This window comes from Myotis yumanensis, unplaced genomic scaffold (assembly GCF_028538775.1).
Source record: "Myotis yumanensis isolate MYYU_CA2020_CCGP unplaced genomic scaffold, mMyoYum1.0.hap1 SCAF_1, whole genome shotgun sequence".
Taxonomy (NCBI): Eukaryota; Metazoa; Chordata; class Mammalia; order Chiroptera; family Vespertilionidae; genus Myotis; species Myotis yumanensis.
The window spans coordinates 108,858,320-108,874,057 of record NW_027223752.1 but is presented as its reverse complement, the minus strand read 5'-3'; the positions used below and the strand labels follow the sequence as shown (position 1 = coordinate 108,874,057).

At 35.3% G+C, this 15,738-nt stretch overlaps 1 protein-coding gene across 23 annotated transcripts in view; it reads left to right on the top strand.

The window, feature by feature from the left end:
• Nucleotides 1-15,738, top strand: part of PARD3 (par-3 family cell polarity regulator) — a 798,768-nt gene that overhangs the window by 505,460 nt on the left and 277,570 nt on the right. For 7 of the 23 annotated variants that reach the window (XM_070429321.1, XM_070429369.1, XM_070429295.1 and 4 more), the window contains 4 exons: nt 1,209-1,368; nt 8,057-8,246; nt 13,976-14,127; nt 15,196-15,240. In XM_070429321.1, the coding sequence (XP_070285422.1) occupies nt 1,209-1,368; nt 8,057-8,246; nt 13,976-14,127; nt 15,196-15,240 (547 nt within the window). The remainder of the gene's footprint in view (nt 1-1,208; nt 1,369-8,056; nt 8,247-13,975; nt 14,128-15,195; nt 15,241-15,738) is intronic. The other 16 variants (XM_070429362.1, XM_070429414.1, XM_070429311.1 and 13 more) reach the window with 8 other exon arrangements.

Below are 15,738 nucleotides of genomic sequence, written 5' to 3'. Positions count from 1 at the left end.
CTGGGAGAGATAAGTCTACAATTCAGAAATTCATTAAATATCTCATTTATATTAAACAGATGATATCTTCTTATAGAAATCATAATTTGTTCAGGCAACGGAACTGCCACAGTGGGGTTTCATCTGTTTGGAAAATGCAGTCTCCTTCCAGCTTTGCTGTGTTGTGCTGGCTGCCCTGCCTCCCAAGCACTTTCTGCCTCTGGCTGCAGCCAGCACCAAAACGTCCTAAGATATTGGTCCCCTGAGTGAACCTCAGAGCCCACATTGGGAGGAGTGTAGTTAAGTGTGCTTTGTTCCTCCTTGAAGCAGATTTGTTTCAAGGCCTTACTAACATAGGTTTTTTATTCATATTATCTTTATGGGGAATATGACTTACAAGGCACGGCTGTTTTAAAGAATGCCACATGTAATTTTATTCATAGTGATAGAAGTTAACTCATATGTTTTGCTTATTTAGGACATTGTATATGTTTGTGAAATATACATCTTTGCCTATTAGAATATTATTTGTATACTATTAAAGTGCTTTTCTCAGTTATTCACTGTCTCATGCTTAAGATTACAATCAGAGAATAGGATGATTATTCCTAATGTCTAGAAGAAGAAATTTAGGATCAGTGTATTGTTCAAGACACATGAGCTGACAAGTGGTCTTTAAGTCTTATAGCATGAGTAGTAATTCTACCAGCACACACACAGATTGTAAGTGTAATAGTTTCGTTTGCTTTTGTTTTTATGTCCCCAAAGTACCTTGGAGTTTAGCCTTATTATTCTTTCAGAAAATATTCTTTTATTCTTATACATCAGTTTACTTTCCAGCTTCCATTCTGATATTGCATGCCTTGTGCAAAGCAACATCTTATGAAAAACTTTGAATTAAATCTTTACAAATTGACTTTAAATAGATACTAACCGTCAAACTGAAAAACATAAGCAACAAGATAAGTTTTTTTAAAAAAGCTTTTAATATACATATTTTTCCTCTAGTGGTTGAAATCTGACAGAACTTAATGGGAGGCACAGTGTAAAGTGGCCCAGAAAGTTGGTCATTAGGCAGAGCTGCCATCACAAATTATTATGGTATATGGTGAAAAGTTATAGTTTATTTGGTACCCCGTTGGATGCAATCCTTGGGCAAGTTGTTATAATATCCCCATGCTACTAACAGGCCTCTAGTCCTGACTCTCCCCTGTCCCCTTTCTCTACAGCTGAAGTCACCTGGGAGCCCCTCAGCACCTGAGCTGCCCATTGAAACTGTGTTGGATGATAGAGAACGAAGAATTTCCCATTCCCTCTACAGTGGGATTGAGAGGCTTGATGAATCCCCCACAAGAAATGCTGCACTCAGTAGGATAATGGGTGAGTCAGGTAAAGCTGTTTATCACATCTTATTTTTATGCTTTAACTGGTTCACACAGAGGTTATTAATGTAATATTAATGAAAAAGAGGGCCATGTTTTCAAGAGGAAAAGGGCAGGTTCATTATAATCACTCAGGAAGTGTTCATGTGAAGAGAGTAAATCAATACATTGCTTTTTTAACATGAGTTTTAGATCCTGTGATGTGGGAAGAAGAATAAAGGGATCCCATGGAAATGTTTCCCAGTGATCAAGGTGTTTTTAGCTTGTTTGAGATAATAAATGAAGCCATGTTTTTAAAAAGGTCAAAATTTAGTGATTTATGGCAAGGAGGCTTCGCAGTAGCGCTGTTCGGAGTGAGAGGAAAAATACGTATGTGTATATAAGATATTCACATTTATTTGGTTTGCATTTAATCGGAGAGTACCATTTTTTTTCTTGCATCTCTACTTTTTCAAAGCCTTCATTTTAATATTCTGAAACAAGGTTTTTGCATCCATTGTTTAGATTCAACACTGTGCTGTATGCATGGCCCACAGTGGGTAATGAGGTTGTGCACACTTGCTCTGTAGCAGTATAGCTTCTACTAACAGACCCAGTTAATAAAGACTTATTTTGCCACAGGACTGGTTGGATGTACTGAGTTGCTCATCTTGGTATTACCTTGGGAGTTTTCAAATTTAAAATATAGTAAGCTGTTTTGATTAAAATAGCAACTGACATAAAACACTTTTATTGCTGGTATATTTTGCTAATATAAAGTAAAACCCTAAATTTTACTCTATTTTGAGTACATTAAGTACAGATTTAGTACATTTAAATTTTCCATCGTGAAGCTTCATTAGAAGAAGGATTTACTTCATTCATCAGTGGATGTTTATTGGCAAGACATTGTATATACACTTTTGTTATAGATACAAAGATGAATATAAACAATCTGTGCCTTCAAAGAACTTTCTGCTGCATGATAGGAAAAATACATAAACATGACTGCTAGAATTTTCTGTTTTTCTTTCTCTAATTCCTCTAGCTTTCTAGTTTAGAAAAATTGCTAAATTCTCATTTATTTTGTTACAAATAGAATTTAGACATGCCAACTGTAGTTTTATTTTGTCACCATTCTTCCTTTTCCATGGTTGGCATAAGTGAAAGCAGAGGAAGATGGTAAAGATATTGTGCACCTTTTAGGTGACAGGTATCTCATGTAATTATCACATTTATCACTGCTGTTGGATTTTCCATACTTTCTTGGATTTGGTATAAAACTTTATCTTTGCTAAATACTTTTTTATTGATAAAAGTTCAGACCCCTTGAGAGAGAGAGTGCATGTGTGCCTGGATCTGTGTGCATACAAAGTGATATGCTGTAATTTCCCCTCTATTATAGGAACATAGGACTTGCCATACTGAATCAGACCATTGGTCCACCAGTTCCTGTAACCAGCGTCCTGCCTCCAATCCCTGATGCTTCAGAGGAAGGCGAAAAACTAAACTAGAATACAAACCAAAAACCAAACAAAATTCACCTAGTAACCTTTTGAAATGCTGTATATTTGGGTTGAGGATTCCTTCATTTTCATTATAGTGTGTTGCCCTGATTTTGTTAGCTATGGATTCATTAGTTTGCTTACTTTTGCATTATCATTGGAGTTGTTTTTCCTTCCCTCTGCTAGAGATGTAATGGACTTTTAAAACTCTATATGCTTCCCCCAAGGTAGTAACTTCCCTCCCAGCTCTGTGCTTTGTGACATACTGTGTATGCCCTTTGGGCTGGGGGGTGACAGACTCTTTACATTAGATGATAGGCCAATTGATGTTGAATGATTAGATATTTTCTTGAGACCATATTTTTACATGTTGTACTGGAATCTAGGGATCCCATATAGTTGTACCCTGAGAAATACATGTACTTAATGTGATTTATTTTTAGTTTTGAAAATCTGAGAATTCCTCAGTCTTTGTCAGCCCCTATTTCAATATCATTGGCCCTAAAACACAAATACACTTTTTTTTTTAAAAATATTTTTCACTGACTTTTTACAGAGAGGAAGGGAGAGGGACAGAGAGTCAGAAACATCGATGAGAGAGAAACATCGACCAGCTGCCTCCTGCACACCCCCCCACTGGGGATGTGCCCGCAACCAAGGTACATGCCCCTGACCGGAATCGAACCTGGGACCTTTCAGTCTGCAGGCCGATGCTCTATCCACTGAGCCAAACCGGTTTGGCCACAAATCCACTTTAAGTCAGTTCCCCTTAAAGTTAGAAATCTTGCAAAAGATGTTACCTTACAACAAAACACCAAAACAGGATACCAAATATAAAATATTAGAGCACTGAATTTCTATTCATCTCCACCAATTTCTATTAATCTCCAATAGAATTTGTTGATTTGCATAGTATCTAGGTACATGGAAATTCCTCAGATCTTGCTTAGTAAATGCTTGTCTCCTATGCTTTTAGATTAACTCCTGTTAGACACCAGTGGAGGTGATGGTATTTACTTCATGATCAATTATGATTCAGTTAGAACTTGGTATTGAAATTCCAGCTGACTACATTAAGAAATGATTTATTTTATGCAAACAGGGTTAATTTTCACATAAAATATTTCTCACGTAGGCCTGACTCTAGACCAGAATAAGCTTTGAGACTTTCTGACTCATATCTATGGGAACATATCCTAGGAAAGAAGTTACTAAAAATAGATTTAAAAAGGTAGAATTGTTAGAAATGGAAGGATGTTAGATGTCATCAGCTACACTTTCCCAATTAACAAATAAAGGAATGAAATCCCAAGATACCATTGTGATTTTTATTTTGTTTTTATTTATTTTCTGGGGAATACTGAGATCACACAATTTGTGACATTCATTCTTTATTCCCATCAATTTATAAGTACTCACATCTTTAAGCAAAAAGCATTAGACAGTCTCTAAAATCTATTCCATTTTGGCAACCACTGTGATTTAAACATCAAAGAAGTTAATCTTTTAAAACAATGTTAGAAATCATGAAGTCCAACATCCTTATGTTCTGTTCAAGGAATTATAGACCAAAGAAATTAAGTGACAAGCTGCAAAGTTTCTGTGCTACTGAACCAAAATGACGATGTATATTTTTGTGAGTCATGAGTCCCACATTACTCAAACCTGTTCCATCTCCCTAGCTTTTGATGGGGTCAGCCATATTTGCCACCAAAGGCAAGATGTCTCCAAACGTCATTCGTATTGGCTGACTTTCCACTATTGTGCATTTTAAAAGAGTCATCCTGAACTTTCATCACAAAGAAATCTGCAGTGAGCCTGCATAGGATTTCTTTATTTTAAAAGCCTTAAAAATATTTTACAAATTGTTAGACCAGCCTAACTAATTAATAATAACAGTACTAGGCATAGCTAATTTAACCAATATATTCATTTCATAAAGTTACAAGCTGACATGGGAGCATTGAACCTTAAATTTTTACAATGTCTTAATCTGAAGAATTTTTCTATCTAAAGTAAAACTGAAATCTGTTGTATCCATTTTAGAATTTAATCTTATTTTCACACATTTGTGGTGAGTTTAAAAAAATAATTATGTTAATATTATTTCATCTTGTTAGAAATTCAGTATAGAAAAATGGAACATTAATATTTTATTGTGAGTCAATCACTGGAAAAAATTTCCTCATTTCATGTTTTTAATATCATGTATGGCATTGCCTTCTATGTAAATGTGCCAATGAATAAATGTTTAGTAAACAATCATCCTGCATCTCATTGTTTCCCTCCTCTTCAGGATATTGACTGGTTGACATTTTAGTTTGTAGTTGTTAGTTAACTAGTTGAGGACAAGGGAATATTTATCCATCAAAAAATAGATCAAAGGCTTCTCAAGTCATCCTTCAAAGGTTTCACATTTATGATGTGCCAAGTACAGCAAGCGTAATTAAGAGGTATTGACTAGGTGGAGTTTGGTACAATGTGGAGTTAGATAATTTAGTCATCCATTACCCCCAATATATTTCTGGAGTCAGAGTCTAAAACTATATTCCTAGCAATCATGTTAAAAAGTAGAATATTGATGGAAAATATGAATTCTCAAATTTTTAAAGATATTAGCCTCCAGAATCATGGGTGAGACAAAATAGCCAAATTCTTACCTCACTATTAGGGAAATTTCTTGCCATTCATTTATGTATATTTTTTGGATCACTAAGGTACAATATTGCTACTAAAAATATCTTATGAAAAAGGATTGTCATCTGAAGAACCATTCAGTGTTCCATATTGCTTATTAGGCTGTCTCTCAGAATATATTGTGTAAACCCAAGAGTTTTAGTTGTGTTAAAAATGAGTGTACTGTAATTACACCATAATATTTCCTTCCAATGTATTTTGCCTGTGTGGGGTTTTGGCATTTAATGCTTTGATACATGCCTTGTCAATGGCAAGCTGTCAGGGAAAATTCAGGTTTTGCCATTCTGTACACTTTTGGGGGGAAAAGTATGTCTTGAGAAGGAAATATTTCTTTGGGGAATAGTGCTAGACTGTCTGACCTTATTTATGAATGATATTTTATTGAACAGATTTCTGTCTTTCTGCTAATATTCTAAAACTCTAGTGGGGATAAATGAGTGACTTGAATTCAGGAAAGGCAAACAATTAAGTATGACTTACATTTTTATTATGAGTATTCATAAGAGGTTGCTAGTTTTTATAGTTTGTCAAAATGAATGCATTTCAAATCAAAGTAGAGTGTTTTTCTTAATAAAATGCCGAGTAGAACTTTTAGTGAACATGTAGTATTTCTATAATAGGGTAGTTTATGCTAAATAATGAATGCATCTGAAATTTCTAGCAAGGTTGCTTTTGTGGGTTATCCTGAAAAGATGTATATGTGATTTAATTTTTGCACCTTTGTTGAAATGTCCAGTATCATTTATATTTTAGAAATCCTTAAAGATCATATATTTGTCATCCCAAACTTTCCATAATACTGTTAAAACAAAAATTATCATTTACTTTAAAATTTAAATCGTAAGATCAATGTTAAAATGTTAATAGAATTTCTACACATTGCTCTTGTGCTATTTTAAGCAATGCTTTATAATTCAGGAAAAGTGTACTCTCTGTAAAATGGTGGCTAATCACTTTTAATGGTAATAAGAACTAGTATAGCTGATTTAACAGATTTGGACATTGGAGTTAAAATGAGAGTTTTCTCATTCTCTTGTAAGGTGATAGGGAAATTGTCTATTTTCCTTGCTTTGTTGGAAAAGCCAGGCCAGTGGGTCCATATCATCCATGCTACAGATTTCTGTGTGCATGGCCTCCCACAAAGTATTCATGTGTATCAAAGCTTGGTTCACAGTTCTTTCTCATAATTATGGCACAGGGTTTTGGTAGTTAGCCAGAAGAACAGTAGGCATTTTGGGGAAGAAAATGGCATCATTTGGACCCTAGCTTTATCTTTAAGGATTTAGGGCCTGGAATCATAATTTTATCCTAAGAAATGTAAATACCTGTCATGCTGATCTGTAAACCTGAGCAGATTTTCCTGAAAAAACTGATCAGTGTAGACAGTTTTGGGTCTTTCCTTACCAAGAACACTATATCCTAATTGAATAAATCAAAACTATAGTCTCCCCTGTCTTGGGCTGAAAATCCCTGGGCAGTCAGATTCTTTTTTTTTTTTTTAATCCTTACCTGAGGATATTTTCCCATTGATTTTTAGGGAGAGTAGAAGGGAGAGGGAAAGACAGAGAGAAACATCTATGTGAGAGAAACACATCGAATGGTTGCCTCCTGCATGAGCCCTGACCAGGGCCCATGCTGGGGAGGAGCCTGCAACCAAGGTATTTGCCCTTGACCAGAATCGAACCCAGGACCCTTTGGTCCTCAGGTCTATGCTCTATCTGGGCCAAACCAGCTAGGGCTCAGATAAATCTTTACTTTTCAAGATCAATTGTGCCATCTTCCCCCAAAGCCTTGATTCTGCATGTGCTCATCTTTGAAGCATCACTTGAATGCACCATGGGCATTTCTGCTTCATGCATTGAATGATGATCCTGCCGATGAAAAAGACCTTATTAATCATTCAAAACCCAACTCTGATGTTAACTTTTGTTAAGATTCTGAGCATCCTCTGTCTCTAGTTACCCAGGCAGTAACAGCACTAGAGAATGGCACAGTACTTTTGGCACATCACTCATAGCACCAATCAGTTATCAACTTTTAAATGTCTATCTCCTTCTCTAGGGTTTGAACAATTTAGGGGCAGAAATTAAGTCTTTCTTACATACCTACTACATGAATGAATGGGTGAATGGTTGATGTAAGTCTGCAGGGCTTCCCTCTAAGTTTCCTGGTAAAAAATTTCAAAGGACTTTCATAATGTAGAAACTATGTAGCATTTTCACATTAGAAGACATTCTGGAGATCATCTCTGGCTTTATGAAACTTAAAACCAGAGAAATTGAGTACTCTGATCAAAGCTACATAGCTCTGGTGGTAGAGGAAGGAATAAACTTGAGGTCTCCATTTGACATTCATCTATGAAAAATAAATTGCCTTAATTAAATTTTGTTCTATCAGGTTGAACAGATGTTTGGAAATTTAGTTGGTTTTTTTTTTTTTCTGATGTAGCAAAGTATTAATGCACATTAACACTTAACACAAGTCTAGAATTTCTTTTTTTTTTTTACTGGACAGGTAAATACCAGCTGTCCCCCACAGTGAATATGCCCCAAGATGATACTGTCATTATAGAAGATGACAGGGTACCAGTGCTTCCTCCACATCTCTCCGACCAGTCATCTTCCAGCTCTCATGATGATGTGGGCTTCGTGACAACAGACCATGGCCCCTGGGCTAAGGCTGCAATCAGTGATTCAGCAGACTGGTAAGTTCACACGCCACGGAATAGAAGACATTAGTGAATTACAGTCACAGTTTATCTGTGTTTTTAAAAGCCCTATCACTGAGCACAGTTAATCTTTTTTTTTTTTATAGCAGTGTTCTGTTTTCATGGTTTGAATATTCTTATTAATTATCAATCTTTTAATAAAAAATTTTCTCAAAGCCTATAAACTTGCCCAATTGTTTTAGCCTTTGCAGGGCTATATAATAATTTAGCCAAAATAGTAACAAAACTACCACTAACCAGAAAACCCTATTCATTTGTTAATTTACTATTTATTATTTTTTATCAGTGTCAATTTGATGAATTGTTTTTCTATTAAGTAAATAAATTTTAAGCAAATCTCTAAAGTAACTCAAAATTTGTCATAATTAGATGACTTTGGCCAAATTAATAGTTGACATGTTCTGAGAATGGGAAGATTTATTTTAAGAGTGCTGTAGCTATACTATTTATTTTTCATGGGCTTTTATTTTTCTTTCTAATTGAATTTATTGTTGTGACATTGGTTTACAAAACCATACAGGTTTCAAGTGTACAACTCAATAAAACATCATCTGCTCACTGCATCGTGCACCCACCACCTTTTGCCCACCTCCACCCCCACTTCCCTCTGGCTGTTCCCACTGTTGTCTGTGTCTATGTATATATATTTTTGGCTAATCCCTTCACCTTCTTTCATCCAGTCCCCCATCTTGCTTGTAGCATTGTGACTTTGGGGCAGTCTGATGCTATTTTTTTCTCCTATATCTTTCAAAATTGAAGTAAGTTTTTGATATTATTGAGCGGATGTGTGGTCCATGAATGTGGATTTGGGTTTTAATTTGCATGCCTAGCAATTATATAAATCAATAAACAATAGGAAAGTGCTGCTTCTCGATGACCTTGTAAGATTGTAGTGATAATTAACACAAACTGTATGAAGCATTATACCAGAATTTTCTCATTGCCCTTTCTCTGGGATCTTTATGGAATACATCAGCAAAATTATATTTTAATATTATAGTATCGTTCCTTCACCACTTAACCATTTCTGTTTCCTCCTCTTCCTCAGACTTGCATCAACATTAAATATTAGATAGGAGGAGTCCTGGTGACTGGCATTTATTTGTGTTAACATTTTAGTGATGACCTTAACAAAATGAACGACCCCCACAGTCCTCTTCCCCCATTCCTCTCATGAGCTCATGAAAACACAGCCGGGTCATGGGTTAGTTCTCCGTGGGTCAGTGTTCTTTGAGAACAATCTCACCTTATATTTGCACCCTTGAAAAGTCCGTTATCTATCTTTTTTCCTTCTCCTCCCCTCCCCTTCCCTCCTCCTCCTCCTCCTCCTCCTCCTCCTCCTCCTCTTCCTCCTCTCCTCCTCTCCTCCTCCTCCTCCTCCTCCTCCTCCTCCTCCTCCTCCTCCTTCTTCTTCTTCTTCTTCTTCTACTTCTTCTTCTTCTTTCTCTCTCCCCTCCCCTCCCCTCCCCTCCCCTCCCCTCCCTTCCCCTCCCCTCCCCTCCCCTCCCCTCCTCTTATTGAAACACAGGATTTAAAAACAGACCTCCACCCCAGCCCGTGTGTCTCAGCTGCTGAGCATCAACCAAGAGGTTGCTGGTTCAATTCCTCCATCAGGGCACATGCCCAGGTTGCTGTCTGGATTCCCAGTAGGGGGCATGCAGGAGGCAGCTGATCAATGATTCTCATCATTGATGTTTCTGTCTCTCCTATCCCTCTCCCTTCCTCTCTTTAAAGAAAAAAAAAATCAATAAAAATAGACCTCGAATCGAGCCCCCATGATAATAACTTACCTGAATGTGTTTTTTGGTTCAACTTGGAGGGGAAGATCCAGTGTAAAGTAAACTCCCATTTGAACTCCACAGATGCCTTTACATTTGCTGCTGCAGATTTTATCTTTCTGAAGTGAGAGCAACAACAGGGAAAAGCATTCATCTTAGGGACAAAAGCCTTTGAATCTCCACCATGATGAGAAATTGTGAAGGTGGCAGAGGAATAGATCCATGGTGGGCTTTGTGTTGGTGAAAGTAAATAAATAACTAGCAGGGATTAACTGTGGCATTATCTTCCCTAAAGGGATTCCTGAAATGGCAAGGACTTGTATGATTTTTCTGTGGGGAAAGTGGGGCAAGGAAAACAATATGAATAAAGGGTTATCTAAACAAGAATGGCAGCTGTTCTGAATCACAGCAGAAAATGTAAGCTTTTCAGCCAGACAATATCTCCCTAATCCTTGATGAAAATGTTATGAAAACAAAAGGGAAATAAGACAGGATTAATAACTGGAATTTTAATAACATTGGGGGTCAGGATATGGTTACATTCTTTAAAGAGTCAGCTGTTAGTCCTGAAATCTAACTTGTTAGGTATTCTACTGTACTGTTTATTGTGTCTGAAAGTAGTTAAATGGGTCTATTGATAGGGAAGAATTAATATGTCATGGTTTAAGAATATTTAGTTATATTAAGACTCATTAATTCACCAACTCATTTGACATTTTAAATTGTGTGTGTTTACAGTTCACTGTACTGGAAGGATAAATATGTCAAATGGCTAAAATTTTAATTTGTTAACTAATAGAATATACTTTTTTCAATCCATTAGTTGATTTAGGGAACATTAACAATGGTTTATGGGGAAAACAGGACATTCTAATTTTAATGACAACATAACTTTAGAGGATATAAAATTAGTTTATGAAATATGATAATATGTAGTTTTCAAATAACATTAGCAATAACAATTTGTATTTCTTTGAAAAATTTTTTACTAGTAATTTTATTGAAATTGTATTTCAAATTCATTCTGTTCACCAATTTGATACCTTATTGGAGTTCAGGTTTTAAAATATTCCACATGATACTAAAACAGACAAACATATGCAGAATGGTTGAAGAGATCAACTTTCAACATATAAAAAGTAATTTTATTGAAAATGTACTATTTAGAGTTTTTCATTACTGATTGGATTTTAATTATCATATGGGTTTTAATTTTTCACTTCTAGGACTGTGTAATTAAGTTGGGATGTATGTGCTCTGGAAATTGTAAGCATAGTAGTATCAGAATACTACTATGTAAGCATAACATGCAAGCATATAAATTTATGAAATATGCATAAATAATATACAATTATATATCTAATGCTCACTATTGCTGTACATACCTACATACACAGTACAGTTGACCCTTGAACATCATGGGTCCACTTAACATAGTTGTTGTTTTTTTTCAATAAATATTGTACTGTTTTCCATCTGTGATCGGGAGTCTGCAGATATGGAGGGCTGACAATATGATTGCTGTACACCATTTTATATTGAGAAGTTGAGTATCCGTGGATTTTTGGTACTTGTGGAGGGTCCTGGAACCAATCTTTATGAATACTGAGGGACAACTTAAGTTTTGGGGGATTCAAAAATTACATATGGATGTTTGACTGCTAGGTGGGGGAGGGGAGGTGGGTTGGCTCCAGTAACCCCAGTGTTGTTCAAATATCAGCTGCCTGTAAGCATCCTTGGATGTGAATGGGCACATAAGGCTTCAAGATAAAAAAATTTATTCAAAGTTTTATAGGAAAATATGATATGTTAAAAATGGAAAGAGATAGTGTAGAATGTAAACAAAATAACTTCATTAGGGCATATATATGATGGTGTTTTACAAAACAAAAACAAAAATACATTGTTATTGCCTTGGGCTCACCTCCCAGTCTCTGTGGGTATGTCCTTTTCCAGTACCTGGGCCAGGACTAGGGTGAGGCAAGGTAGTTGCCCAGGGTTCAAAATGTAAGGAGGCACTCACTCGCAGGTTCCAACCCTAAACTTGCATGGCCCTGAGATTGAGTGCTGCCTTAAATTCAGAGCCCTAGGCACTTACCTTGCCTCATTCTAGGGGCCTGCTTTGTATTTGGTGGAAAAGATTGAGAAAGAGTATTCCTTTGTGTGGTTTTTAAGGATCCTATTTCTATTATCATATTTTCTATTATCTTTATAATTTGAGAAAGTCTTTGTTGGGCAATAATAAGTTATTTTGTATAGCGTTTTGCAGTTTACAAAGGGCTTTCACCTATGTCATTGAATTCTTTCATGGGCCTTGTGAGATGGATGAAGCAACTAGTATTCTCACATGTGGGCAATACATTTCAGTTCACTTAGCCTGACATCAGAGCATTTTCCTTGATGTCTTCCTTTTCATCAGTTTTGGTTTAGCTACTCTGTAAGAGCCAGTTATTTTATGCTCAGTAAGTTGTAACTTAATTTCTGATACATATCCAAACTAGATCACTATCCTTTTCCCAATATGGAGGATAATTCTCAAAAAAGGCTCGTGAAGCTTGCTTCTGTCAGGAGCATAAGGAAGGTTGTCATAAACCCAGCTGACATAGTGGAAGTGACCCCCTCACATTCCAGTAGATTAGTTAACTGGGGAGGTACATTCTGCTACTTGGTCAGATAGGTAAGGTGGCACAGCACTGACATAGGAAAGCTATTTATTTTCTCGGTGTATCCAGAGGAAAATGATTTTCATTGTATGTGCTGTGCTCAGAAAACCTGAGATGCTTTTTAAAGTCTTTACACGTTTTTACAAATAGGAGTGATTTCCTATCATCCCTGCCACTTCCATTGGGAAAACACATCAAACTGTATCCTGTTCCAATGGTTTGCCATATACTTCATCATCTCTGCTTCAGCCACTGTATTGGTATGACCATATCAAATATCATCTAGTCTAAGTCATGCTTTTCCTGACTTCCTCAAATACTGTTTATTCTCTCATCTATGCAGCCACAGCTTCTGCTATATACTTCTGGTTTGGTATTTTTCTTAGGAACTCAGAGATCAGAGATATTTTTCTTTTTTAAAAAAATATATTTTTATTGATTTCAGAGAGGAAGGGAGAGAGAGAGATTGAAATATCAATGATGAGACAGAATCACTGATCAGCTGCCTCCTGCATGCCCCACACTGGTCGAGCCTGCAAGCCGGGCATGTGCCCTGACTGCGAATCGAACCATGACCTCCTGGTTCATAGGTCAACACTCAACCACTGAGCCACGCTGGCGAGGCGAGATCAGAGATCTTTTAACTTTTGTACCCAGCAGGATGCCTTAATCAGAATAGGTTCTAATAAAGATTGTTGAGTTGACCTTCTCAGTTTGATTAAGTATTGCAGAGAAACTACATCTTTATGAAACTACATGCCATAAGGTGCTTTTTTTTCCTTTTCTGTAACCCCAGATAAAGGATATATAAGAAGACCAGAATACATATATCTTTTTTAAAACTTCTATTCATTTTCAATTTATATAGTTACTTGTTTGCTGCCAATATTTGTATTAATATATGAAAAGTTTCCTGAAATTTTCAATCATTTTAATGTCTAAAAGATATAAGGCTTATTTTTGATAACCACTTAAAAATAATAATGTATTGTCAAGTTGAGGAAAATGTCAGAGGGAAGTAGAAGAGGAGAGAACTCACATGGAGAAAGAATTACTAAATGTAAATTAATGTTGTATTTTCCTATTACTATACAGCCACAGTTTTTTTAAAAAAATGTATTGTATTTGTATAATTTAGTTTAAATATTTTTGAGGAATATACATATGTACACACTCATACACACAGGTATATATGAACTTTCCTAAATTGAATGTCTTCTATTTTTAGTAAATATGTTTATGTTTTTCTTTCTTTTCACACCAGCTCTTTGAGTCCAGATGTTGATCCAGTTCTTGCTTTTCAACGAGAAGGATTTGGACGCCAGAGTATGTCAGAAAAACGCACAAAGCAATTTTCAGATGCCAGTCAATTGGATATCGTTAAAACACGAAAATCAAAAAGCATGGATTTAGGTAGTGAGTACAGTCTCCATGAATCTTTATCTAAATAGATGCTTTCATATTAAAATTGATGGTCCCAAATACATGTTGTTTACTTGGAGCAATAGAGAAAATAAATGTGAAATGTGATAATTTGGCAAAAATTAATTTTTCTCTGAGTTTGAGATAAAAATATTTCTAATAAATGGCATGTTTATATAATGTGCAATATGTTAATATTTATGTTTTCTGATGAGAAAAGAAACAAACACATGTGCATATCATACATGAAAAGATATATTCATGTATCTTTATTTGAAGCAATGAAATGTTTTAACACTGGCTGTTTAAAACCAATTTCATTGAAATAATATTTGTTTGGTTTTGGCATTCTGAACTAAAAGAAAAAAGTTTTGGAGAAAAATCATTATCTCAATCCATGTCTAGAATTTGGGTACTTCATATTTTCCTTTTAATGCTATTCTTTAAGGTTTATTTAATAGAAACTCTCATGTGTTGATAAGAAAGGCATTTAATTGAATAATAATTTGAGAGACTATTGTAGAAAGTATTTGAAGCAAATGAGAGCAGGAAAATAACCATAGTTATTCAATCAAACACCAATCAGGTAGTGTCTCTTTTTAAATTCTAATCTACCAAAACAAACAAACAAACAAACAAATAAATAAAATAATCATGCCTGTAAACTGATTGAATGATTTTTAAACCCTTTGTTAATCAACTGTAACTTATTTATGCTGTTCCTTGGTGGCTTTTTATACTTCAAGACTAAAAGCATTAATTTAAATTAATTAAATTTTACATGCATAAAAGAAAAATTTGGCAATACATTGCTTTGGCTAATTATGATATGCTAACATAAATAACATTACATGTCTGTGAAATGAAATGACTGGCATATTGCATGGAGACACTGCTTCCCCCCGCCCTTTTGATTATATATATATTTGCTTGAGTTTTCATATTATTTGCATGAAATATTACCTAAGAATTATCACATAACTGAAAAGATCTGGGAATGGTTGAAGCATGTTGGGCTGTGGGACTAACTGGGCTAACCATTATACATTTACCTTTTAACAGTAGCTGACGAGACTAAACTCAGTACAGTGGATGACCAGAAAGCAGGTAAGAATGGACCATTAAACTGTTGCCATAGAAACTGTGGTCCAAGGAGCTTATCATAATTATAGAGCTGCCAATCATATTGTATGTACACATAAATATTTCAGTCTTGCATGGATGTTTTCATTGTAGGAAATCAAATTATACAAGAAGAAAAAGTTTCTGTTAGGAGAAATTTATCAGTGTAGTACATCTAAATGGAAATGTAAGTTAGTGCTTCAAAAATGCTTAAACAATCTAGATTTTTTAAATTATATTTGTGTAAGAATATGTTTTGTAACAATTTAAGAAAAATCAAAATCCTGAAGACATGATCTCTTGGGTAGATTCTTGTTTTTAAGTTATTTCTTTTGCCTAGATTAACATCCAAGAAGTATTTTCAAAGTGGTGACTTTTATTTGAAGGGTAATAATAGCACAAGTATAAATATTTGTCATTGAAGGACAATGTCTAGTAATTGCTATCATTATTCACTCAGAAAACCTTTTTTTTTCTAATGCA